The sequence below is a fragment of the Mixophyes fleayi genome, chromosome 3 (assembly GCF_038048845.1).
Source record: "Mixophyes fleayi isolate aMixFle1 chromosome 3, aMixFle1.hap1, whole genome shotgun sequence".
NCBI lineage: Eukaryota > Metazoa > Chordata > Amphibia > Anura > Limnodynastidae > Mixophyes > Mixophyes fleayi.
The window spans coordinates 131,970,550-131,997,728 of record NC_134404.1 but is presented as its reverse complement, the minus strand read 5'-3'; the positions used below and the strand labels follow the sequence as shown (position 1 = coordinate 131,997,728).

General features: G+C 43.0%; 1 protein-coding gene and 1 long non-coding RNA gene across 2 annotated transcripts in view; both read left to right on the top strand.

Annotated features, from left to right (window-relative positions):
• The window catches only part of LOC142142778 (uncharacterized), a 486,911-nt gene that overhangs the window by 363,792 nt on the left and 95,940 nt on the right, over positions 1-27,179 (top strand). The window lies entirely within an intron of this gene.
• The window catches only part of LOC142142512 (receptor-type tyrosine-protein phosphatase H-like), a 46,634-nt gene that overhangs the window by 8,860 nt on the left and 10,595 nt on the right, over positions 1-27,179 (top strand). Inside the window, exon 3 of the mRNA XM_075200397.1 lies at positions 19,341-19,598. Within this exon, the coding sequence (XP_075056498.1) occupies positions 19,341-19,598 (258 nt within the window). The remainder of the gene's footprint in view (positions 1-19,340; positions 19,599-27,179) is intronic.

Sequence of the window (27,179 nt, the reverse complement as noted above, 5' to 3'; positions counted from 1 at the left end):
AGAAATGCCTTTTTGAGCGTTCACAAGTTCTATTTCTAGGATACATAGTTTCTGGCACCGGCCTGCTGATGGATCCACAGAAAGTGAAGGCCATTGTCAACTGGCCATTACCTATTGGTCTCAAAGCTACCCAACGCTTTATCGGCTTTGCCAATTATTACCGGCAGTTCATTAAATGCTTTTCATCCATTATCTGTCCAATTACAGCGTTAAATCGAAAAGGTGCCTGCAGCAAACCATGGCCTGTCGAAGCCATATTGGCCTTCAAAACTCTTAAAGATGCATTTCTTTCGACCCCTATACTCAAACAGCCAGACCAAGGGAGACCGTTTTTTATTGAAGTGGACGCTTCTTCAGTTGGGATTGGAGCTATACTTTCCCAAAAATCTGCTTCAGGAACATTAGAAACTTGTGGATTCCTGTCTAAGAAATTCTCTAGCACTGAACTAAATTATGGAATCGGTGACAAGGAACTATTAGCCATCAAGATTGCCCTTGAGGAGTGGCGTCGCTTACTAGAGGGTGCCTTACATCCAGTCACGGTCATGACAGATCATAAAAATCTTACTTATCTCCAGGAGGCACAATGTCTTAACCCCCGTCAAGCTCGCTGGTCTCTTTTCTTTGCCAGGTTCCAACTCATTCTCACCTTTCGTCCCGGTTCCAAAAATTCCAAGGCCGATGCTCTCTCCAGGTCCTTTGAGAATGACGGTACTCTCACTTGTTTAGACAACAAAATGATTCTAAATCCAATACAAACAGTGGCCATCACCAATTCTTCAGTAATCTCACCCCCTCCAGGGCGTTCATTCGTGGAACCTCATCTCTGCTCTAAACTACTATGTTGGGCTCACGAGTCCAAATTTGCCGGCCATGCCGGTTACAAGAGAACCAAAGAATTCCTCTCCAGATATTATTGGTGGCCTAAACTGGCTTCAGATGTTCTAAAATTCGTATCTGCATGTTCGGTTTGTGCACGCCACAAGGTGCCAAGACAAAGCCCTCCTGGTCTTCTCCTTCCTCTGCCTATTCCGGATTCTCCCTGGACCAGCATTACGATGGACTTCATCACCGATCTCCCTTTGAACAATGGCTACAATACCATCTGGGTCGTGGTGGACCGCTTTTCAAAAATGTCACACTTCACTCCTTGAAAAGGACTCCCTTCAGCTCCTAAACTCGCAGATTTGTTTCTAAAGAACATCTTCCGTCTTCATGGATGCCCTCAAGAGATCATTTCTGACAGAGGGGTACAATTTGTCGCTAAGTTCTGGAGAGCTTTTTGTAAAAAGATTGGAGTCAGTCTCAAATTTTCTTCCGGATATCACCCCCAGACTAACGGACAAACAGAACGAGTGAATCAAGACTTCGGGCTAGATTTACTAAGCTGCGGGTTTGAAAAAGTGGGGATGTTGCCTATAGCAACCAATCAGATTCTAGCTTTCATTTATTTAGTACCTTATACAAAATGACAGCTAGAATCTGATTGGTTGCTATAGGCAACATCCCCACTTTTTCAAACCCGCAGCTTAGTAAATCTAGCCCTTGGAGTGTTTTCTACGGTGTTTTGCTTCTGATCATCAAACGACATGGAATGATCTTCTGTATTGGGCCGAATTCGCCCACAACAATCTTCTACATTCCTCCTCTGGGCATTCTCCATTTTTCATTATCTACGGCAGACATCCCACTCCTCCTCTCTTGTCCGAAGCTCCCTCCTCTCTAGTACCAGCGGCTGATACTCTCATCCAGGACTTCTTTCAAATCTGGTCTCAAACCAAAGAAGCACTGTCTACTTCTGTACAGAGACAGAAGAAAGCGGCTGATCTTCATAGAAGAGTTGCTCCGGTACTAAGGGTAGGAGACCGTGTTTGGTTGTCTACACGCAACCTTCGACTTCAAGTTCCATCCATGAAATTGGCTCCTAAGTGTATTGGTCCTTTTGCCATATCACAAGTCATCAATCCTGTTTCCTTTAAACTTGCATTACCTCCGTCTCTTAGAATCCATAACACATTTCATATTTCATTGCTGAAACCGCTGATTCTCAACGAATTCTTCAGAGAACCTGCTCCTCCTCCACCTATTAAAACATCTTTAGGGGATGAATTCGAGATCGAGAGGATTCTGAAGAGATGTTTCTTCCAGCGCAAACCTCAGTATCTCGTACACTGGAGAGGTCACGGTCCGGAGGAGGGATCGTGGGTCTCAGAAGCCGACCTTCATGCTCCTCGTCTCCTCGCAAAATTTCTGAGGAAAGGCAATCCTTCTCTGAAAGGGAGGAGGGGAGGGTGTACTGTCAGACGCCGTCCCCGCTGATTCCCTGTCAGACGGGGAACGGACGTCTGATCCCCCCGTCGGCTGCCGCAGGACTTCCGGGTAGCGGGCGCATGCGTCCTGGTCTCACTTCTGTTGCTAGGCAACGTGACACTACTCCTGTTCCCGCTGCCTCCTCCACTCTCCACCAATCAATTCAGTCTGGATCCTATTTAAACCTGCCTCTGGTGCCATTAGGGTGCCAGAGTAACAGGTTCACCACCAGTGTTCCTGGCTTCCCTATTTCCTCCATACTCCTGAGTATTCTGATTCCTGATTACCTGTTGTGACCCTGGCTTGGCGACCATTCTACTCTTCTGTGTGACCCATTCTGTACTGTGACTTCGGCTTGACGACTATTCCTTTGGATTACCCTTTTGTACCTGATATTCCTGACTGCTGTGACCCGGAACCGTCTGACCTCTCTACGCTACACTGGTAACTGGCTAATAGGACCGCGACCTGCATGCTCTCTGCTGCGAAGTCCAGCACGTTACGTTAGACTCCGCGCCTGTTTGACCAGTGGCACCAATACCGGTTAGTGTCATATTATCTTCAGCCTCATAGGCCTACAGCGTGACAACCAATTGCTCCAAACCTGTTTCTCAAGTATATACAAGCCTCATGTTTCCCAGTGGGGGAAGGAAGGTTTTGTTCAGTGTGCTCATTCAACTATGGCTATCTTCTGATATATGTTAGAAAGTGAAACATAAATAATAGATTATTTATGTACTCTTCATCAGTATGTAACATGATTTCAATATAGAGACGATGTGGGAAACAAAGGATAGTTGCAAGTCAAGAATTACACCTAGGCAGTGAGTTTGTGGTGTGGGATTTATGGTAATTTTGTCCACAGAAATAAAAATGTCAGGTAGGTAACATCTGTTGCTGGGTGGGAATATTATTAACTCTGTTTTTGAGAGATTGAGTTTGAGCTGGTGATAGGAAATCCAAGATGAAATGGCAGAAAGACAGTCAGTAACAAGGGACAACACAGATGGCGTAAAATCAGGAGAGGACAGATAAATCTATTCATCCATATAAAAAATGATACTGAAATCTGAAGGAGCTTTTTAGTTTTCCAAGAGAAGTGGTATAGATAGAGAACAGCATAGGACCTAGTACTGAGCCTTGTGGGACTTCTGATAAAGGAAGCGGAGCAGAGGTGGATCCAGAGAAATTAACACTGAAAGAGTGATTAGAAAGGCAGGATGAGAACCAGGATATGATAGTGTCTTGAAGACCTAGGGATTGTAGTGTTTGTATGAAAGAGTGGTCAACAGTGTTGAATACAACAGAGAGATCCAGGAGAATTAGAAGTGAGTAATTATCTTTGCTTTTAGCTGTGATCAAATCATTGACAACCTTCAATGCAGTCTGTGTGGTGTTGAGAGCGAAAGCCTGAAAAGGATCCAATAGGTTGTTTGCGGAAAGGAAGCGTGTGAGGCCTGTGTAGACAAGTCTATCTAGAAGCTTGAAGGGGCATGGGTGATAATTTGAGAGGGATCAAATGTCATGATCGTGGTTGGAAGGTTTTAGAAGGGACTTAAATGTGTTAAATAAGTGTTTGTGGTTTGAAGCCTGAGCATAGATGAGAGATTGGTAGTATGTTTGTTTTGTAGTGTCCAGAGCATTTCAATAGGAGTAGTAGATATCAGAATATGTAAAGAAATCATTAGAGGTACGAGATTTACGCCAGTTACGTTCTTCTTTACGGGAATTTTTTAAAGGTTGCATATTACTTTAGTGGGCAACGGCTGACATAGAATTTGACGTGAAGTATGAATATTTGCTGGAGTCACTTGATCAAGGGCTCGTGCTAGGGTATGGTGAAAATGAGGAACTGCCTATTGTCGATACTGTGGCGATTTAGGAGAGAAGGTGTTGAAGAGAGGTGGAAAACTGTTGGAGATTAACAGAGTTTAGATGAGTAGATGATTAAACCCACTAGGCAAATTCGAGGGAGGAGGTTAGAGAGAATAGTTTGGAAGCAGCATTGGAATGTGGATTAGCAATTGGGATGTTGAAATCACCCATGATGGTGGTGGGGATGTCAGAAGATAAGAAGTGAGGGAGCCATGCAGAGAAATCCTCAAGAAATTGTTGAAGTGCTCCGTGGGGCGATAGATCCTAGCAACATGCATAGAGAATGAATTAAAAATCCAAATAGCATGTACTTCAAAAGATGTGAATGTGCACTGTGGGGAGTGAAGTAGTCCAACCCCACTTCCTTGTCTGCCTCCAGGTCTGGAGGTGTGGGTGAAATGGAGGCCACTAGCCACAAATCACCCTGCGAGTTAAGTTTCCAGAGCCTGTTGTAGACGACCATAGCAATCCCCGTTCCCATGGAACCAGATATGTACTTGGTTGTCCCCAGGACTTAATCTCGAGTAGTGGTAACTTAATTCGGGTAGGTGGGCACCACGGACAATTTGGTAGTGGGATGCTGACTGAGAACTTTCTTGCAATGGGGATACAGGATGCACCTGGACCAGAATAAGCAGAAATACTGGGTTGCAGAAGGATGTAGTACCAGGATCCACCAGTATAATAGCTTGGCACTGGAGAGCAACACACAGTGCAAGGGAGTGTGCAGAGGCAGATCGAGCTGTAATTCCGGATGGTAGAAAACAGCTGACACAGGTGAGTCCAATGGAGTGGAGAGATGGCACCACAATCCTACGGCTGAAAGGTGATCTCATGGAAGAAGACATAAAACAGGCAAGGGGTCGGTCAAGGCAGCAATTAAAATGGAGTAGGACTCACAGGGAAAAGATCTATTCAGGTGTCAATCAGGGGTAGTCAGGTTACGGACAGAGGTCAGAACCGAAAATCAGACAAGAGTGAAATATTCACAGGAACAAGAGCACGTAAAAGCAACCGTGGGGAAACTAGGCTGAGAACAACACTGCAGCAGCCAAAACGAAAACAGCAGTTACCTGCTGTTCCTAACACCACCATGTGAAAGGTCTGCAGGTGAGGCAGTGACTGATTGTGTAAGCCATGATTCGGTTATTGCCAGAAGGTTGAGGTTGTTTGAGCGGAAGAGATTATGTATGGAGGTAAGTTTGTTACAAACAGAATGTGCATTCTAAATGGTACATTTAAAGGACTGTGGAAGAGAAGAGATGCGTTTGAGGTTTGCTAGATATCGGTAGTGTTCTGATAAATGTGTAGTGGAGGAGTGTGGGTAACCTTGATTAGGAGATATATTACCAGCTAATACAGGAGGAGGGGGAGAAAGATAGGTAAGAGGATATCTGTTTCACCCCATCCCGATGCTTCCCTAAGTACTACATTGGGTCAAGCAGGAAGAGATTCCAGTGATCCTGATTGCCCCCAATTGGCCCTGTCGAGCCTGGTACACAGACATCCTGTATATGATGGTGGTTCTGGGGTGTCATCTGCCTTCTCACGATGATCTCCAGGGTCCCTTTCGACACCAGGACCTTCCGCGACCGGCTTACTGGCATGGCTATTGATGCCAGCCTCTGGAGTTCCAGTGGTCTATCATTCCATGTGGTAGATACCATGTTGAAGGCCAGAAAACTGGTGTCCTCCCAAAATTACCATAGAGTATGGTGGACCTACATCAATTGGTTTTAGTGGAGGACCTGTCATGCATAAGAATTTCAGATAACCTATTCCTGGTCTTCTTGCAAGATGGATTGAATGCAGGCCTCCTGCTTAGGTCTTTGAAGGTGCAAGTGTCAGCACTTTCTACCTATTTTCAGCAGTGGGTGGCTAGGATTCCGGAGAAACAGACCTTCCTCCGGGGTTTTCTGCACATCATCATCATCATCATCATCATCAACATTTATTTATATGGTGCCAGCAAATTCCGTAGTGCTTTACAATTGGGAACAAACATTAATAAAACAATACTGAGTAATACATACAGACAGAGAGGTAAGCAAGCTTACAATCCAATCTCCTTACGTGCCATCCTCATTACCATGGGACCTAACCTTGGTTCTTGAGGTTCTTCTGATTTCTACTTTTGAGCTGTTTGAGTCAGTTAAGCTTCAGTTCCTGATGTGGAAAGTTGTCTTTCTCATCGCCATCGCTTCTGCGAGGGGAGTTTAGGAACTTGGTGCTGTTTCCTGCCCTTGGCCTTTTCTGGTTTTCTGTGTTGTGCACAGTTCCTTCCTTCCAGCCGAAGTTTGCTTATGGTTTCACCTCTTTCAGGAGATTGTGGTCCTTGTATTCCAACAGACTGCTGCCTCTTAGGGTCCGGGATCCTCAGCCTTGTTGGATGTTGTCCATGCTCTGATAGTTTATGTGGACAGAATATCTGCTTTGTGGCAGACTAATTCCCTTTTTGTTTTGTACAAGGCTCACAAAAAGGGCTGGCCATTCCACTTACTCTGTGTCGGTCTCTTGGGCTATATGCAATGGGGCATCAGTGGATCAGCTTTTCCGGATGGCCACCTGTTCTTCTGTCCACACTTTGACCCAGTTTTATCATGTCAATATTTTTGCAGCTTTGGACATGAGCTATGTTCGCAAGGGTTTGTGTGCAAGGTTAACACAACGCTCTCTCCCTTAGGGAGCTGTTTTAGAAAGTCCCATGTTAGAAGTGTCCCCAGATTGTATGAAAGAGAAAAGAGGATTTTTACATTTACAAAATTTCGGTTTCTTTGAAAAAAATCTCTTGTTAAATAAAACAAAGAATTTTCAATTGTGTTAAGTGTTACATTAATATAATTTGTACATAAAAGTGCAGATCAAGTATTGACCTCTCTTTTTCCTTCTAGTCTGGTATATATTTATATATCTTCTTGATATCAGTGATGGACTTCTGTCTTTGTTTAATATCTGTGATCAATGACTAAAAGAGATATATCTTTGAAATCAGTATCAGATAAAGATATATGCTAGAATGGCTATAAGGATGCTGCAGACAAAAAATTTTTTTTTTTTTTATCATCTTTGGGCGACACTCTTTAACTATGGGATCTAGAAGGCAAAGAACATAAGACTAAAACTTGTCTGAATTTTCTCCTCTCCTTCTTTGTCCCCTTCACTGTAAGTACTCAATTTTCATTATTTGTGCCCAAGGAGTAGGGGACAATTTTTTTAGCATTTGGTGTTATGCAGAGACATCAGTGTTCTCATTGAAAACACTGCTTGAGATGTGGGCATAAATGCTGGTTGATCACTTCTCTGCCATTCCAGATTCTTATTCTAGTGGCTTATGGGAGGGTCACTAGAGAATACGGAGATGGGGACCACAAGGCAATGAGCATGGCTCCGGCTACAATTACTACACTCCTGGTGCCGAGGCACCTAGCAATACAGCCCCAGTCCCTTCAGATGTGAGGCTAGGACAGGGCTTATCATGGTCCAGCCTGGCTGCTGTGTCCTGCCTTAGAAAAAGAGCTGGGAATAAGGACCACCACTAGTTAAGCTCCTCAATAGGTCAGACCTGGAAAGGAGATTTGCCCTATTAACGGCGCTAGGTCTGGAATGGGCCAAAAGAGGGCGAAAACTTTTCCCCAGTGTAGCACCTTCTTCTAGGCAGGCTTTTAATGAGAAAAGCCTATCAGAAATCACTCTCTGCTGCTCACCTCATGTGGTGCCAGAAAATGTTTCTATGCTGGCTGCAATTTTAGCCCTGTATATAGAAACTGTATTGCCTAGGAGTACTTGACATATGACATTCCATTATTAGTGTAGCTGTGGGCTGTGTGTGTGCTCTCCCTTCTGAAATACAGTATATGGTGGGATACTGCTTCAGCTGCTATTGTGTTATGTCACTGAACTCTTTTCTATTTGGGCTATTGAGCACTGACTTAATAGTCACTGTCACTGTACTCTTCCCTTCTATTAAGTACTGACTTTATTTACCCACTGCATTCTGTCGCAGCACTCTTTTTGCTAGTTTTCCATTGGTACTGACATAATTAAATACACTGTGGAAGTCTGGCTCTACATTGGTGCATCAAATTGTGTTGCGCTGTTGTGCCACATGGAGCGAGACAAATTTCTTGCTTCCATGGACATAAAATATGCGCATCTTCTTATCCCAATCTGGAGAGACATCACAGCTTTCTCAGGTTTGCTGTGAAGAAATCTCATTACCGGTACAGAGCATTACCCATTGGTCTGGCCAAAACACCAAGGGTATTCACAAAAATCATGGCAGCTCTCTTAAGGTCAAAAAGGGTGACATTCATACTGTACCTGGAAAACCTTTTGATAAAGGTGGGATCTGCCTCTCTTTTTCTGACTCAGCCGACAGCTGAAATACTGAAATCGCATGGCTAGGTGTTAAAAGTCTAGTCTTGTCCCATCCCAGTGCTTGATTTTTTTCTCCTCATCGACAATAATTGACCGGATAACGAGATGGAGAAAATCATTTAAGCTGTAATTAATGTGAATGCCACACAGGGCCAAATGCTAGGCATCACCGAGGCCCAGGTGGAAAGTAAAAGACTGCTATGGCATAGCTTAGTCAGCTCCGACAAAGGGAGCACAAACCTGCTGTCTTGCAAAGGATGACCTCCTCAGACGACATACAGTTTTTGTTATTGTTTGAAAGGATAGCGACACATCTTAAGTGGCCAACGGGTGAATGGGTGAAGAAACTGGCTCCTTATTTGACGGGCGAAGCCCAGCAGGTCTATATGGATGTTTATCACTGTTTGGTAAACTGGATTCTTGGGTCTGCCCAACTTGGCGCTACTACTCCCAGCAGGGCGCGGAGTCTTACGGACGGATGGTATTAACCAGTGACCACCGCAAGGTGATTTGGACTTAGCCGTGTCCGCCCGCAGGTTGCGGTCCCTACCAGGAGTGTCAGGCGAGACCCTAGGTGAATAACTAATAAGATGTTATGAAGAGACACAATGGAAGCAGATGGAATGTAAGCTCTTTGGCCAGCGGGCCAGTGGAGATTGATGGAGTGTAAGCTCTTTGGCCAGCAGCATGATGGATACAGGTGGAGCCTAAGCTCTTCAGCCAAATGGCGGTGTGAAGACAGATGCAGAGTGAACAATTCAACCAGCAGGATAACGGAGACTAGTGCAGCTTGGGCAGTACAGCCTGTAGTGTAGCGACACAATGGAGACAGTCGCAGCTTGAGCAATTCAGCCAGTAGTATAGCGTCACAATAAGGATAGGTGCAGCGTGAACAGTCCAGCCAGCAGGGTAACGGAGATAAGTGCAGCTTGAGTAGTACGGCCCGTAGTGTAGCAGCACAATGGAGACAGGTGCAGCTTGAAGAGTTCAGCCTGCAATATAGCAGCCCAGCGGAGACAGGTGTAGAGTGAAAATAAAGTAAACTTAGGGAAGGATGGATGGATGCCATACACAATTGAAAAGGGTGATGCAGAAGTTATTTCGTGAAGGGCATTGTTATGTACAAATTCAGCCCAAGGTAGAAGATCTACCCAATCATCTTGATTAGCAGAGGAAATCATTCTGAGGATGGTCTCTAAATCTTGATAAATGCGCTTAGTCTGTTCATTAGACTGATGGTGATAGGAAGATAAAAAATTCAACTGGATGCCAAGAAGTTTACACAAGGCTCGCCAGAACTTAGACACAAACTGAACTCCACGATCTGAGATGATTTCAGCGGGGCAACCATGCAACCGAAAGATTTCCTTAATGAACTGCACAGCAAAGACTGAGGAGGAAGGAAGGCCAATGAGTGGAATAAAATGAGCCATCTTTGAAAACCGATCTACCACAACCCAGATGCTGTTATGTTTCTTACTAGGGAGTAGGTCGGTAATAAAGTCAATGCTAAGGTGAGTCCATGATTTGTCTGGAATAGGCAGAGGAATTAATTGCCCTACAGGCGACTGACGGGAAGACTTGTGTTGGCAACAATTATCACACAAGGAAACCAACTCCTTGACATCAAGGTGGAGCTTTGGCCACCAATAGTTCCGAGAAACCAATTCAATGGTCTTGCGTACTCTGGTATGACCAGCAAAGCGAGTGGAGTGGAACCATGTTAGAAGTTTTCTTCGAAGATTAGCCGGAACAAAAGTCTACTCAGGCGGTGGTGAGCAGACAGGAGTCAAAGTAGATGTGAGCAGGCACTTGGGATCCAGAATAGGACGAGATGATATTTCCTCAATATTAGCATCAACACTGAAAGCCCGAGATAGGGCGTCAGCACGTTTGTTCTTCTCTCCGGGTTTAAATGTGATATGGATATCAAAACAAGAAAAAAAAGAAACCAGCTTGTCTTGGATTTAGAGCCTGAGCAGATTGTAAATACAGAATATTTTTATGATCTGTAAAAATAGTGATGGGGTGTCTAGCTCCATCCAACAGATAGCGCCACTCCTCCAGGGCTATCTTAATAGCAAGTAACTCTTTATCTCCAATAGCATAATTTTTCTCTACTGGTAGAAATTTCCTGGAGAAAAATGCACAGGGATGAAACTGATTAAGATGAGATTTCTGAGAAAGAACAGCCCCATCTCCTACATTTGAGGCATCAATTTCAAGAAAAATCGGCTGAGAGTTGTTGGGTTGCTGAAGAATAGGTGCTGAAGAGAATGCTTCTTTAAGAAATTCAAAGGCCTTTAGGGCCTCCGGAGGCCAGAATTTACGATTGGCGCCCTTCCGTGTAAGGGACACAATGGCTGCCACAATGGTAGAATACCCTTTAATAAAGCGTCTATATTAATTTGAAAATCCCAAAAAATGCTGTACAGGTTTCAGGCCCAAAGGAAGGAGCCACTCAATTATGGCTCACACTTTCTCCGGATCCATCTCCAGTCCCGTGCCAGAGACTTTATAGCCAAGAAACTACATCTGTGGCTGTTCAAACAAAGATTTTTCAAGTTTACAAAAAAGTTGATTGTTGCGGAGTCATGAGAGAACCTCTGCCACATGAAGACGATTTGACTGGATATTTTAAGAGAAAATCAAGATGTCATCTAGGTAGACTACAACACAGTCATAGAGGAGGTCCCTAAAAATCTCATTAACAAAACTCTGAAACACCGGTGGAGCGTTACACAAACCAAAGAGCATCACCAGATATTCATAGTGGCCGTCATGGGTGTTAAAGTTCATTTTACATTCATCGCCTGCTTTGATTCTGATAAGATTATAGGCTCCTCTAAGGTCCAACTTGATAAATATCTTGGCCCCCTTTATACGGTCAAAGAGTTCAGTAATGAGTGGAATGGGATATCGGTTCTTAATCATTATTGCATTAAGGCCTCTGTAATCAATACACGGTCGGAAAGAACTGTCCTTTTTAACGAAAAAGATTCCGGCCTCGGCAGGAGAAGAAGACAGTCCGATGAAACCACGTTGGAGATTCTCTTTAACATAGTCAGACATGGCTAGGGTCTCTGGCAAAGATAAGGGGTACACACGGCCTCAAGGAGGAATTTGACCAGGTTGAAGGTCAATAGGGCAGTCACAGGCTCGATGAGGAGGAAGGTGTTCGGAACCTGCTTTATGAAAGACATCCAAAAATGATGAATATTGCTTTGGAAGAAGATCAAACTTGACTTGTGACGAAATCCTAGTAGAGGCCAGAGGGTGAACACGAGAAAGACAATTTTGAAAACAGTTCAGACTCCAGCATAAGACTTGGGAGGTAGTCCAATCCATCTGAGGCGAATGTTGTTGGAGCCAGGGCAACCCCAAGATGACTGGACTGGTGGAGGATGGTAAAACATGGAAAGATATCATCTCTTTATGTAGTGCTCTTACACGCAAAAGAATAGGCTTAGTACTGATCTTGATAAGACTGTTGGAGATACGGGATCCATCAATAGCAGTAACAGAAACAGGATGCTCTAGGGAAGATGTAGCCAAAGAACTTTGAGACATGAGGGAAAGAGAAATAAAATTCCCAGCAGCTCCTGAATCCAATAAGGCATAGAAATGGATGGGGCCTGAAGGGCCGTACAATGTAATGGGGAGACAGGTGCAGCTTGAACAGTTCAGCCTGTAATATAGCAGCCCAGCGGAGACGGGTGCAGCGTGAACAGTCCAGCCAGCAAGGTAAGGAAGGCAGGTGCAGCCCGTAGTACAGCAGCACAGTGGAGACCGGTGCAGCGAGAACAGTCCAGCCAACAGAATAACGAGGACAAAGAGGCGCTGAGGATCCAGGGTAAATGTACAGGAGACAAGACTAAGTCTAATCAGGCAAGTAACTTGATCAACAGGCACTGAGGAGAAATGGGAAATGCCTTTTCAAGTTTAGAGCCAAACTGATAGCCAATGGAAAACATGCAGAGGACACAAAGGCTTAAGGTCTGCACATGCGCAGAACCAAAGCCAGTACGCCAGCAGCTGAAGTATGCATCAATGGGGAACAGGTGAGTGTGTCGGTCTTCGGTTGTGGAAGCCGAATGAGCGCCGTGTGACAATGTGGCCAAGGACCAGTCGGCGGACTTTCAGTAACTAAAAGATGCATTTTTGGCACGGATATGGGTGACAGGGCCTGAGAAGGTCCAATGATTTCATGACTGGCGGTTTAGACCGAGATCTGCTAAGAGTGGCCAGATGACAGAACTGGCAATGTTAGCAAAAAGTTTGTTGGAGCCCCACTGTAATACACTGGTCAAAATGTTAAAAAACCTGGCTATCGACCATTGAGAGCACAACCTAAGTTGGGAATTACAGAGATGGGTTCCACAGACAGCCCCTCAGTCGTTTGAGGAGCTTGCAACAGTTATTGACCGATATTACGCTGTCGAAAATATGTCCTGGACAGCCGAGAAGGTTGCCAGGCCAGACTCCAGGATTAAATCAACACCAGAGTTTGGGACAGAAAACAAAGTGACCCCAGCAAGGTGTTTCAAGTTTGGCGAACAGGGGCACTTCTAAAGGCATTATCCAAATCGGCAAAAACCAATGGATTGTTCGGTGGTTCGACTAGACCCCAGATGACCAACTTATTTTACCATGTCTTCATCCATGGGGTTCAGTTCCTTTGAGCTTATGTTTGGGAGACAACCCCGCGGATTGCCAGACATCCTCAAAGAAGGATGGTAACACCAGGTACCCAAAGATCCAAATATAGTAGTTTGTGGCCCAGTTATACGTTCAACTAAAACAGATTGGTCCGTTGGTTAAAAAACACCTGACGGAAACATAGAGATGGCAAATGAAGGGTTATGAAACCCGAACACCTTAAACCCAAGTGACAAGGTGTTTGTCCAAGTACCAACTCAAGAAAGCAAGTCGTGTGCACATTGGCAAGGCTCTTATGAGGTAATAGAGCCCATAGGACAAGTAAATTACCGGGGTACGGCAGCTTGGCAAACAGAGCAAGTATATAATGTTAGCTTGTTAAATCCGTGGGTGGAGGAAATCCCAACATTAACGCTAGGAGCAGTAAAAACTAAGGACTGCATAGTTGCCATGGGGTCTTCCCTGACACCATTTCAGAGATGACAAGCATTAGAAACGGTTTCTCAGAGTACAGACTTTTTTTGAACACAACATTATCACCCCACCAGGGGTTATAGGTAACGAACGGCCATATAGAATACCTGAGGCAAGAAGGACTGCAGTAAAGGGAGAGGTGGAAGACATGTTGCAGCTTGGGGTAGTGGAGGAGTCCACCAGCGAGTGAAATCACCCCATAGTCCTTGTGCCAAATCCATCGAAGGCCATCCGCTTCTGTAATGATTTTAGGAAGTTGAATAAGGTGTCTAGGTTTGACACATACCAGTACTGCGGATAGATGAGCTAGTGGAGAATCTGGCCAGTAGCCAATATCTGACTACCCTAGATTTAACAAAAGGATACTATTAGATACCACTGACTGCCTCCGCCAAACCCAAAACCACCTTTTCGACACCTGAAGGGCTGTTTTAGCGCAAGGTATTGCAGTTTGGCTTGCATGGGGTGCCAGTCATGTTCCAGCGGGCAATGGACAAACTGCTGATTGAAGCCTCACTCGGAATATGCTACCGCTTACCTTGATGACACAGTCATGTACAGTCAGGACTGGGAGTCCCATCTTCCCAAAGGGGAGGTGGTTTTGCAGTCATTAAGGTGTCACTGCCTTACGGTCAATTCCTTGAAGTGTGCACTAGCCATGGCAAAGGCTAAATATCTAGTTTATGTGGTCGGTCGGGGTAAATAAAAAACCCCAGGTGGATAAGTTAGAGGCTGTGAAGAATTGGCCTAAACCAGAGAGAATCTCAACTACGGACTTTCCTGGGGTTCGTTGAGTACTACCGATGGTTTATTCAAAACGTTGCTACCCGAGCCACCACATTGACCGAATTTCTCAAAAAGAATAACCCAGACAAGTTAATATTGGTCTGAGTCTTCAAAAGTTGCCTGGAAACACTTAAAGCAAGCCGGTCCTACGAGCACCTAACTTTAGGAAGAGGTGCTTCCTGGGCGGGTCTGGGGACAGTATTGTCCCAGAGGGTGAAGGATCAGGAGAGACTGGTTCTTTTCCTCAGCCATAATCTCTTCCCTAGGGTAAAGAAGTACACTATGGTTAAACAGGAGTGTTTGGCCATTAAGTGGGCAGTAGAGGCACTCCGCTACTACCTACTGGATAGAGAGTTCACCCTTGTTACTGACCACACTCCCTTACAATGGATGCATACCAATAAGGAGGTGAATGCCAGGGTCACAAGGTGGTAACTGGCATTACAACCTTTTAGGTTTAAGGTGCAACATAGGACTGGAGCTCTGCATAATAATGCTGGTGCCCTGTCATGTAGAGATGCACTCCCTGGGGTGGCCTAATCGCGTGGTTTGGAGAGGCCAGAGGAAGGGCAGTTGGCAAAAAAGAAAATTTTGTCAGGAAAAGGATCCGCTTCGCAAGTATGGCAAAGCAAAGGAGAAGGGTATTTGGAAAAGGTAATCAAAATAGGACCTGTCCAGCAGAGAAAGGTACAGACAGTGTTAATGATCCTGCTGTTACCTTGAGAAAGGAGTTTACACACAGGTGCTCGACATGGGCGTTATTGCTGTGGCATGTGTGCGTGTATATAAAAGGATTGTGGGATCTGGTGGGTAGGGCTTTCAACGATGACTAGCAGCCGGCCTATAGTGAAAGCTTGTGAGTGAAGCTAGGGTGTCAGAAAGCCGTTTAATCTTTACTGTTTATGTTATGCTGTTTTATGCTGAAATAATACAGCTACTGCATAAGAAGCCTGGAGTAAAGAATCTCTTATTAGGTAATTTCTACAGTAGATAATTTCTACATGATCCTTGCATAGAACAGATAGTTTCTTTGATGCATACAAAATTGGATGGTAGGCAATGAAACAAAATGTCGCAAGATGGATTAAAACTACAATGCGACAGGCTTATATCTCAGAGGGAACAGTTGTGTGGAGCAGCAATCTGGTCTTCTGTCCATACCATTACCAAATTCTTCGGTTTCAATGTCGTGTCCTGCCTGAGTATACCCTCCCCAAAAGGCAGCTTGAAACATCACCATGGAAAAGCTGTGTTCCCCACATAGGATGAATGAGAAAAAAAGGAAGAAGGTCGCAAGATTAAGCGATACAGAATTTGATGGTGCCATATAAAGAATTATTGATGATGAATCCATTTGGGGGGCACTGTGTTACAACCTGTTTTGTTCTTCACTTTATTTTTACCCTTAATTACAAAGCTCTCAACCAATCCTCCCCGTGACATCTCCAAACTTATCTCTACCCACATTACTTCCCACCTCTTCTGCTCTGTCAATGACCGCTGCCTCACTACCACACTGATTAACTCTTCCAAATTACACCTCCAGGACTTCTCCTGGGTTACTCTTAAAGTCCTTAAAACCTATGGTTTGGTTATCACCTCCATCCCTCACTTGGTGCCACCCTATTTGTGACTTCCCCTTTCTTTTAAGGTGTAAACTTCGAAGAGCAGAGCTTTTTACTCATGTTCTGCTTCCACTATTGCATCTACTCTAGAGCTACTCTAGACCTTTTTATTCAAGCCCTGTTTTCTTGAGAACAGGCTTACTTTATGTGGGACATCACTTACTGTTTCATAAATATAAATAAATTGATCTGCATTACCAAGTTATCTGTGTGTAATTTGTTAATTAGTAGTCATCTGGTCTTGGTATAATATCATCATCATCATCACCATTTATTTATATAGTGCCACTGATTCCGCAGCGCTGTACAGAGAACTCATTCACATCAGTCCCTGCCCCATTGGAGCTTACAGTCTAAATTCCCTAACACACACACACACAGATAGACAGACTAGGGTCAATTTTGATAGCAGCCAATTAACCTACTAGTATGTTTTTGGAGTGTGGGAGGAAACTGGAGCACCCGGAGGAAACCCACGCAAACATGGGGAGAACATACAAACTCCACACAGATAAGGCCATGGTCGGGAATTGAACTCATGACCCAGCGCTGTGAGGCAGAAGTGCTAACCACTTAGCCACCGTGCTGCCCACGGTGTGTTATGTAATGTGTTCTGGATCTTTGCTCTCTGCATATTGTATACTATTGTATATTTTATGTATGGCACTGTAGACCTTTTGTGGCACCTTATAACTAAAAGATAATAATAATAATCATCATCATCAGTTCAGTGTTGTTCGTGTTTGATTGTTTAAGCAGTTTTATCCTATGGGTTTGTTAGCTAAAAAAACTGGACTACAGTGGAGGGGGCATAGAGAGGGGAGGAGTAAGTTCAAACAAGTTTTAGTCTAGTAATAGTAACTTACACCTAGCACAGCCACATCTATACCCATGGTTGAGTGGTGCCCCCAATGGATTCCAAGAATCCCTCTACCGCCCGGTAAGTCGCCTGCATCCCAGTCTCCTATTATAAAAGGTACCTACCTGTTCTCCACCGTACCTGTGCTTTCCTCCGCACCCAGTCGAGCCTTCAATTACTGTTTCTCATCTTCTGCTGTTCAGTACTCCTTCTGTAACAAACACCTCTAAAAGATTTTGCCTAGTGCTTCCTGTGAGGGCCGCGACCTGCGGAGCAGACACTGTTAAGGTCAAACCTCCTTTCGGGAGTCACTGGCACAGACCATCTGCCCCAGTAGACTCCGTGCCTTGCTGAGAATAGCACTAAACTAGGCAGCCCTAGGATCCAGATACCTTAGGAACCGTGACAGATGTAAACAAATTCCATTTATATAGCTAATACAAAAATCTAAAAATAAAGGGCAGCCTTTGACAACATTGGCAATTCAAAATACTTTATTAGGATATTGTTAATTGTAAAAAAATATATAAATATAAAGGACTCGAACAGTCGAGCACACATCACTTAACAAGCATAACAATAAGGGAACAATGCAACACACTTAAATATAGAAACAACCCTGGATGGCAATAATTGGTTGGCATTTAATTATGCTAAGTACTATAATAGCGAGGTGGTTAAAAAAGCATGTCTCCAATTAGCAACCAAGTTCAGTTCTAAAAAGTCCTGGCATAATACATTTTAAAAGTGTGGTAATAAACTGTATAAATTACAAATGAGTATATTAATATTATGACTGTAATGATTGATAGACCAATATATATATATTTGACTTATATTTATGAGGTACTGTAATGGTTGTGTAATTTTTCAGATGAGGAAGAGTAATTTAAGATCATACACTTCCATAGGGAGTGTGGCCAGAGTATGGTAGGGTCATGTCTAACCAGTGTTGTGTTCATTTGCATTAGATATCAATATAAAAATAAATATACCTGATTATATTAGAGGCTCTCACTCAGAGAGCTACATATTTATTCTCCCCATTGTCATGTCCATTGTATTGATTCTCTCCCAGGTCCTTCCTCTTGTATTGATTCTTCCCAAGATCATGAATGAGGCCCTATGAATGCTCCCAATTTGACTGTATGTAAGTTCATGATAACCCGCTAATTGATGCTCTCTCAGATCAATACCTATCCTATCCTTGATACCACTCCATTTTCCCTATCCCATTATCCACTACATCATGACAAGGAGTAGCAGAAACAAAAGACTAGCACCCTCACTGAGTTGGAGCAGCTGTGTCTGATGCAAAATTTAATTCCACGTGATGAGACCTTGAACATGTCTTACTTGTGAGAGTAAGAGCTCTGCAGTACACTATTTAATAACCTGAGAACAAATCAAGTACAAAGTGACATGGGATCCCAGGCAATATATATATATAAATATATATATATATACACATATACATATGTAAATGCTGCAGCATAATAGTACCAATTAGGGATATTGGGAGGTAGGAAGGATTTGTCAGCAGTCTGAGCATCCAGGCATCAGCTTATGCTGAGCCTCCCCTGTGGTCCTGAATACAATGGAAATGCTACAAGTTATGCCCCCTCCCAACGTTCTCTTTTATCATTACAACATAGTTTCAGCTATGTGAAGCAACTAACAGTTGGTACTACACATAAGATTTAATTGTTTTTTTTAATAAAAAAAAATGGATTAAAAAAAATCAAGAATTTATTACACCTCCAGAAACATTTTTGAAACCCAGATAGTGGCCCGATATCTCTGGACTATGATGATAGTATAGCAGTCCTGTCAGAGACAGCAATATGTGGCCAGAATAGATTTCTGGTTATTTTAAACTTTTCCAGAGGTGGAAACATTTGTCTTGTAAATGAACGGTCCGGAAAAGTTTGGTGAAGCAAGGTTTCTACTTGTAGAGATATGCAAAATCAATTTCAAATAGTGTGGCTCATTGTCGCATTTAAACACCGCAAGTTTTAAAAAGAAGTGCCATTATTTCATTTGAATTATTCATTCACATTTTCAAGAATTTTAGGAAAATAGCAATATAGGAAGCACTGTCATATCAGAAGTACCTTTTCTTGTGAATTGAACCAAACACATGAAAATGTGAGATCTGAGGATATCCAACTTTCACCTGGGAATTATTACACAATTTTGGTGTCTGCTTTTGTTGGCAATAAGTGACTTATCTGTACAATAAAGAAAATGTGACCCTTTTCTCTAATAGGTTGTACACTCCTAATAAGATGTATAATGACACAAACAGCATTTTTTCTCATCACTATGTATGGTCTCTATTAAAATGTAACAGCAGATCTCCATTTGCTTTTTAGAACCTGGTGTAGTAAAGAAACTGACCACACTGAATATCACAACCACATCTATATCTTTGAGCTGGCAGAAACCTGATGGAAATGCAAGTTCTTATCTGATCCAGATAATGGGAAATCCAAATCGCAATCAAACTGTTACTACAAATAATACAACTATGGAAGACTTGTCTCCTGGGAATTATTACACATTTCTGGTTTCTGCTCTTGTTGATAAACCTAATACACAGGGAAACACCTCAGCAACATCTGCTCGCACAAGTGAGTATCTGCTGAAATTTTTTTGTTTGTTTCAACTCCTTCGGATTCTGTCAGACACTGCACACAGTGTTGGCTATTTGGATGACAACATAAATGGCTTTCTGGGGCATCTCTGCTTAGTTAAAAAAATTCAATGTCAGTTGTTGCAGAAATTATGAAAATGCTGCTAGAGAGACCCACTCATGAGAGCTTACAATCCAAAGTAAATGAGTGAGAAACAAGTTGATTTCTGAGTCAGGCCAAGCAGCTTAAAATTGCAGCAAATTCAAAGATTAAATGTAGAGATGTTCACTGACCCCCGTGTTCTGGTTTTGGTTTTGGATCTGGATTAACTTTGTGTTTTGGTTTTGGTTTTGGCAAAACCTCCCTTGCGTGTTTTGGTTTTGGTTTTGGATCCCAATTTATTTTTGTTTAAAATCCCAATGTTTTTGCTAAAATCACATATTTTTGCTTTTTTTTTTCCACTACATTATTATTAGGGATGTGCACCGGCGACTTTTGAGGTCTCGTGTTTTGTATTTTGGATCCGGATTTTCATTATTTTTGGGGTTCGGATTTGTCTCGCAAAACACTTGACGAAAGGTCTCGGTTCGGATTTAAGGTTTTGGATTCGGATTTTTTTGGAAAAAAACATAAAAAGTTTAAAAATCAAGTTTTTGGGCTTATTTTCACTCCTACTATTAACCTCAATAACATTCAATAACAAGCATTTTCACTAATTTACAGTGTATTCTGAACACCTCAAAATATAGTTATTAGTCCAAAACGTTGCAACGAGGTATCTTTCTGGACTGCGTAGTGGAGTGGTCCCCACAATATAATAAGAAAACCATCAACTGGTATAAATCGCACCGAATAAAATACCTGAACTGCGTAGAGGAGTGGGTCACCACAATATATATTAAAAACCCTGAACTTGTATGATTCGCACCAATAAATGTACCTGGACTGCTTAGAGGAGTGGGTCACCACAATATATATTAAAAACCCTGAACTTGTATGATTCGCACCATAAATGTACCTGGACTGCGTAGAGGAGTGGGTCACCACAATATTATTAAAAAACCCTACACAGGTCTGAATTCCACCCAAAAAGTTTATGGACTGCGTAGTGTAGTGTTCCCCACAATATTATTTAAAATTTTTGCAGCAACAGTCAACGTTGTTTAAAATCTGATACACCTCTATCTGGACTGCATTCTGGAGTGGCCCCGGTACCCAATTTGGTACCGGGGCCTCAATACCTCCTCCAAACATGGTACAGACCATTCGTCATTGAGATCCCATCAAGTATGTTAAAGACAGACAGGGTCGAAGTGTTATTGGTTGACTTTGTAAACCAAAAAACTGTCCCTGTTGCACATAGTCGTGCAATGAAGACTGACTTTTTCATTTAAAGGCACCATCTTTTAAGTGTAGTGTTTGTAAGTCATATTATACTTTTGGTAAAATTGGTTTATTTTGTTCCTCTTTATGGTAACTACTAATAGAATTAAAGTATTAAATAGAAGCGGCAGTTCCTCTTTATGGGAATTAGTAATAGAATTAAAGTATTAAATAGAATTAAAGTATTAAATAGAGTGGTATAGAGTTGTAGTGTGGTATAGATAGAGTGGTCCCCACAATATAATAATAAAACCCTCAACTGGTCTGAATTCCACCAAACAAGTATCTGGACTGCGTAGTGGGGTGGCCCTGGTACCCAATTTGATACCGGGGCCACAATACCTCCTCCAATTTCCAAGTGTAGTGTTTATAACATCTTAACACTACACTAATTCTAGCACGTCAAAACCTCTTGTTTTAAATAATGACAGGGCATTTAACTTTTGATTTAATTTATTGAATTTGTTGGCATTTTCTTTTACTTTTTGAACATGGCAAACGACTGTTGAATGGTCACATAATGCCAAAAAAAAAGTTGCAAGATGGAATTGTCCTTGGGCCCTCCCACCCACCCTTATGTTGTTGAAATAGGACATGCACACTTTAACAAACCAATCATTTCAGCGACAGGGCCTACCAAACAACTGTGGCTGAAATGATTGGTTTGTTTGGGCCCCCACACCAATAAAACAATTCATCTCTCCCTGTACAAACTAAACAGGCTCTACTGAGGAAAGATGTCGTCCTCATCCTCAACCTCTGATTCCTCTCCCCCTACAGTGTGTACTTCCTCCTCCTCACACATTATCAATTCGTCCCCGCTGGACTCCACAACCACAGTCCCTCTGTACTGTCTGGAGGGCAGTGCTGTACTTCATTGAGAAATTGATTATTCATTTTTATAAACATCATTTTTTCAACGTTGTGAGGAAGCAACCTCCTTCGCCGCTCACTGACCAGGTTCCCCGCTGCACTAAAAACTCTTTCCGAGTACACACTGGAGGGGGGACAACTCAATTAAAAAATAGAGCCAGTTTGTACAGGGGCTTCCAAACTGCCTTTTGGAGTTCTACCACGTCACTACCTCTAGTTAATTTAGATTGCAAGGCTTGTAAATATAAATACTTTGAAGATAAAAAAAGCAGGCTGCACAGACTGTGGAGCTAGAAAGTGAAATTAAATGGACCACGTTACTTTGGTGGCTATCTATGCCCCCCCCCCGCCCTACACTTGTAGTTGAATATAAATAAAGCAGCCTGCATAGACTGTAGAACTAGAAATTCAAATATACAAAGAAATGGACAAAGGCAGTTTGGTATCTGTCTGCATCAGATCCCCTCTCCACTAGGAGTAAAACAGAAAACTTTTCAGCCGTTATATAATCTAGAATATAAATAGAAATTGAGAAAGGCAATTTGGTATCTGTCTGCATCATAATCATCAACATCCTCCTCAGCGCCAGCTACATCAATATCCTCCTCCCAGTGTACAACATTCACACCTTCATTAGCCAAATCTGTAACTGGACTGTGGGTGATCCTTCCAGCATATGCAGAGGGCGTGCTGCAAATGCTGGATGGAGTCACCTCTTCCCGTACAGTGATGGGAAGGTCAGGGTTCACAACCAACAACACCCTTGGACTCGCCTTGGGGATTTGTGATGTCATCTGTTTAGAAGGCAGAGTTCTTTGCTGTTTTGTTGTTGTTGCTGACAGCATAACTCTCATAAATTTTTTGTAGGGGGGGGAGGAGGGCTTAGATCCTTGGGTGAAGCTGGACCACTAGTCATGAACGCGGGCCAGGGCCTAAGCCGTTCCTTGCCACTACGTGTCGTAAATGGCATATTGCCAACTTTACGTTTCTCCTCAGATGATTTTAAGTTTCTCTTTTTTCTATTTTTTGAGAACTTGGGCTTTTTGGATTTTACATGCCCTGTACTAGGAGATTGGGCATCGGGCTTGCCAGACGACGTTGATGGCATTTCATCGTCTATGTCATGACTAGTGGCAGCAGCTTCAGCATTAGGAGGAAGTGGGTCTTGATCTTTTCCTACTTTATCCTCCAAATTTTGGTTTTCCATTATATGTAGCACAAGAGAGCGTACCCCTAAGCCACACACACTCGGCAAAGCCTTTAAAAATTATATGCGGCAAAGGAGAGTAGCACTGGACTTATACTGCTGAATCAGTGAACTTTGTAATAGCAGTACCACTGGACTTATACACTGCTGAATCAGTGAACTTTGTAATAGCAGTACCACTGGACTTTTACTGCTGAATGTGTGAACTTGGTAATATTGCAGTACCAATGGGCTTATATACTGCTGGATTGGCTTTGCAAATTTGGTTATAATTTTTTTTTTATAACTTTTTTTTTATTTTTTAAAAACTTGGGAATAATGGGGAAATAACTATGCCCTTAGAAGCACAGAGCACAGGACACAGCACCACTGGACTGAACAGAACACAGCGCAGGACCCAGCAGCACTACTGAACTCAGCAGGACAGAGCACAGGACACAGAACCACTGGACTTTTACTGCTGAATGTGTGAACTTGGTAATATTGCAGTACCAATGGGCTTATACTGCAGGATTGGTTGTGCAAATTTTGTTGTAATTAAAAAAAAATGTAATTAGTTTTTTGTATTTTTTTTAAATAACTTTTTTTTTATTTTTTTAAACACTTTGGAATATTGGGGAAATAACTATGCCCTTAGAAGCACAGAGCACAGGACACAGCACCACTGGACTGAACAGGACACAGCACAGGACCCAGCAGCACCACTGACCTCAGAAGGACAGAGCACAGGACACAGCACCACTGGACTGAGCACAGCACAGCACAGCACACCACAGCACAGCACAGAACTTAACTGAACAGCACAGAACTTAACTGAACAGCACGAGATATAGCAGGACAGAGGACCACCTAACACACCCTCCCTCTACCCTGATCAATGCCCGAGTGAAGATGGCGGCGACTAGCGGGGAATTTATAGGATCCGAGTATCGCGAGATCCGACAACGGGATTATGAGTCAGAGCCTCAGTTTCAGATTTGAATTTGGCGCCAATACCCGGATCTGTCTTGGATCCGACTCGGATCGGCATTGTTCGGGTGGGCTCGGATTTCATAAATCCGAGTGCGCTCATCTCTAATTATTATTAACCTCAATAACACTAATTTCAAGTCATTTGCAGTTCATTTTGACCACCTCACAGGTCACAATATCAAAACTGCAGACTGCAGCGACCTGGCTGGATGCTAAGCGACAGAGCAATGACACAAACACATGGCAGTTCATAGCACATCTAGGAAGCAGTGGCAGAAAAGAAAAGAGGTGCAAGGTGGAATTGTCCTTGGATCATGAAATCAGTTATGGTTCATTTGATCACTCCACCCATTACTTGGATAACTGTGGTAATTCTACAGCTAATACATGGTGACAAGCGCAGACCTCGCCCCCACGGGATGCATGCTTTCATCAGACACAGACCAATACAGGGTGCCAGACAATGCACTATAAAAAGCCAATTCACAGCAAAAAGCAAGTTCATCACTGAGCTTCGAATCAGCCCCAATTCCCAAAAAATGATAATTTAGTTAGGTACCTTTCACGTAAAGTGCAGATTACAAACGCTAATGAAACAGCAGCAAAGTGGAAGGTAATACATATACACGTCTATTTAGACATCCATGCTTACATTACTATGACTTTACAAACTCTACAAATGGCTAGACAACTGTTGTCAGGGTTTGGGTAAAAATAATTCCACACATAAGAGGTGGATTTTTTGGTCTTATGCCCAGGCATGACAATGGCCTTCTTCTTATCATGTGCAAGAACTGCTTCCACTGGTGCAGGACTTACACCAGCAACATCATCCTCATCAACATCCTCATTAGCGCTCTCGTCAGCTACACAAATATCCCCCTCATCCTGTTGCAATTCCAAAGTGGCATCCTCAATTTGTCTATCACCGACTATACTTAGGCTGTTCATGCACACATCTGCAGAAATGCTGAAAGGGGCCTTCTTTATGGGTACACTATCAGAGAGGTCAGGATTACACATAGCACTCGTGGATAGACTCTCCTCAGGGATTTGTGTCATTTCTGAATGTGAACATAAATTTTCCTGTAATGCCTTACTGATTTCTTCCAGCACGGCTTTTACGCGTAAAAGTATTTGGACACCACTTTTCAAGTCCGAATGACAAGGTCTTCCTTGGTCATGACTGACCTTACAAGAAGATGCCTCAGTGATAGTTGCAGAACTTGCACTCATAGAGAAAGGCGAAGGCCTCATTCTTTACTTGCCACTGTGTGTAGAATGGCATGTTGGCAATTTTATTTTTTTATGCCGATATCTTTGCCTATATTAAAGGCCTTTTTTTTTGACCAAGGTAAAAGGTCTTTTTTAACATTTTTGTTTCCCTGAAAAAAAACTTTATGCACTTTAACGTGGAGGGATTACTATCATCATCTCTGGTGCCAGCAGCTGCTTGGTGCTCCTGGTCTTTTATGTACTGCTGTGAATCCATTTTGATAATACAGTACAATGTGACTACAGATTTAGAAGACCAAGGCTACCAGACCTATTATTTCTATTTCAGCAATCACAATTAGCAATTGAGCTCTCCTGAATGTCACTGGAGAATTTGAAGAACACTGCTACCCCTCCTCTTTCTTTTCTACCTACAATGCTGCCCAACTGCACTAGAGACTGCCAAGAACTGTGCTACCCCTTCTGTGTCCCTCTGTGAAATGGTGCTGGATCACCATGGAGGGCGGTAATTATAGAATCCAAAACTCACAAAATCCGAGATCCGACGATGTAACAATGACGTTTTGCTTAGTTTTCAATTCTGAGGGTGTGCGAGCCAGCTTGCCTCGCAACTCGCAGTTCGGGTGTGTTCAGTTCTCGGGGAACCGAGCCCGAGCATCTCTAATTAAATGTGGGATGGTGGACTACGAATAGTCTGGGTAAGCTTCTCGGTAAAGATCAATTTCTAAAATTTGAGAAGCTGTGACACATTTCAGTGAGGAAGAGCACTCCAGAGAAGAGAAGACATTCTAGAGAAGTTCTATAACAAGAGGGTTGATGAGCAACAGGCCTAGGGATGAAGAGTAGTGGGTGGTTGGTACAATAGTCTGAGTTACGATTGTAAATGTACAGATTTGTTTCCTTTGTAATCAAATATACCAGACCTACCCCAGCACATTTTCAATTGACAATTCAATTCTTTCTACGTCCCTTCTGGTCACTTGCCATTTAGGCATATTTTCTTTGCACACCTTAGGCCTGATTTAGTGTTGCACATAATTGGGTTATTATAATTATCTTTTATTTGTGAGGTGCCACAAAGAGTCTGCAACATCATACATAGATATATATAGACATACATAGTAGGAGAAATTCTGAAGGCTAGAGTGGGAAGAGGTAATCAGTGGTGAGGTGAGGCAGTGGTTGCTGGCAGATCGGAGTGTTTGGGAGAGGGAGTGTGTATAGAAATATGGTTGAAGCTAAAGGGTGTTGAGAAGTAGCTGAGTACTTTGTAGGTGAAGGTGAGGAATTTGAACTGCATTCTCTAGGGTACAGGGAGTCAGTATAATAACTGGCAGAGTGAGGCTGCAGAAGTAGAGCAGTGAGAGAGGAAAATGAGAAAAGGCAGCACTGAGAATTGATTGAAGTGGGGAGAGATAGGTGTAAAAGAGGCCAGGACGCTTATCTTCTGCCTCTGCGCTGCCATGCTGTTCGTGGCAGCTCTCACTACCTCTTCTGTCTTGACTGTTGCTAAACAGCTGGGACGCTGCTCTGCCTCTTCCATCTTGGCTGCTTGCTAAGTAGCCAGGACACTCTGTTTAGTAATTGCAGTCACGTGACTGCAAATACCAATTACTTTTGGGGGCTTGCCTCCTATGAAGCATTCTGGCTGGCCCGTATTAGTTTAAAAGAGAGGGAGGGCTTAGCCCCCATTATGGTTATAATGTTCTTCCCCTGCATGATTCGTGAAGCCTGATGTGTTGGTAAACCTAAGATTCTGATTGCCTGTTAACTGACCTGCTTCTTCCTGAATTCTCCTTGACTGCTGCCCGTCTCGACCCTTGGATTTTTTTCTGAACCATCCCTGCTCACTGCCCGCCTTAACATTTTGGCTTGTCTATGGAATTTCTAGCTTTCTTCCTACTCTC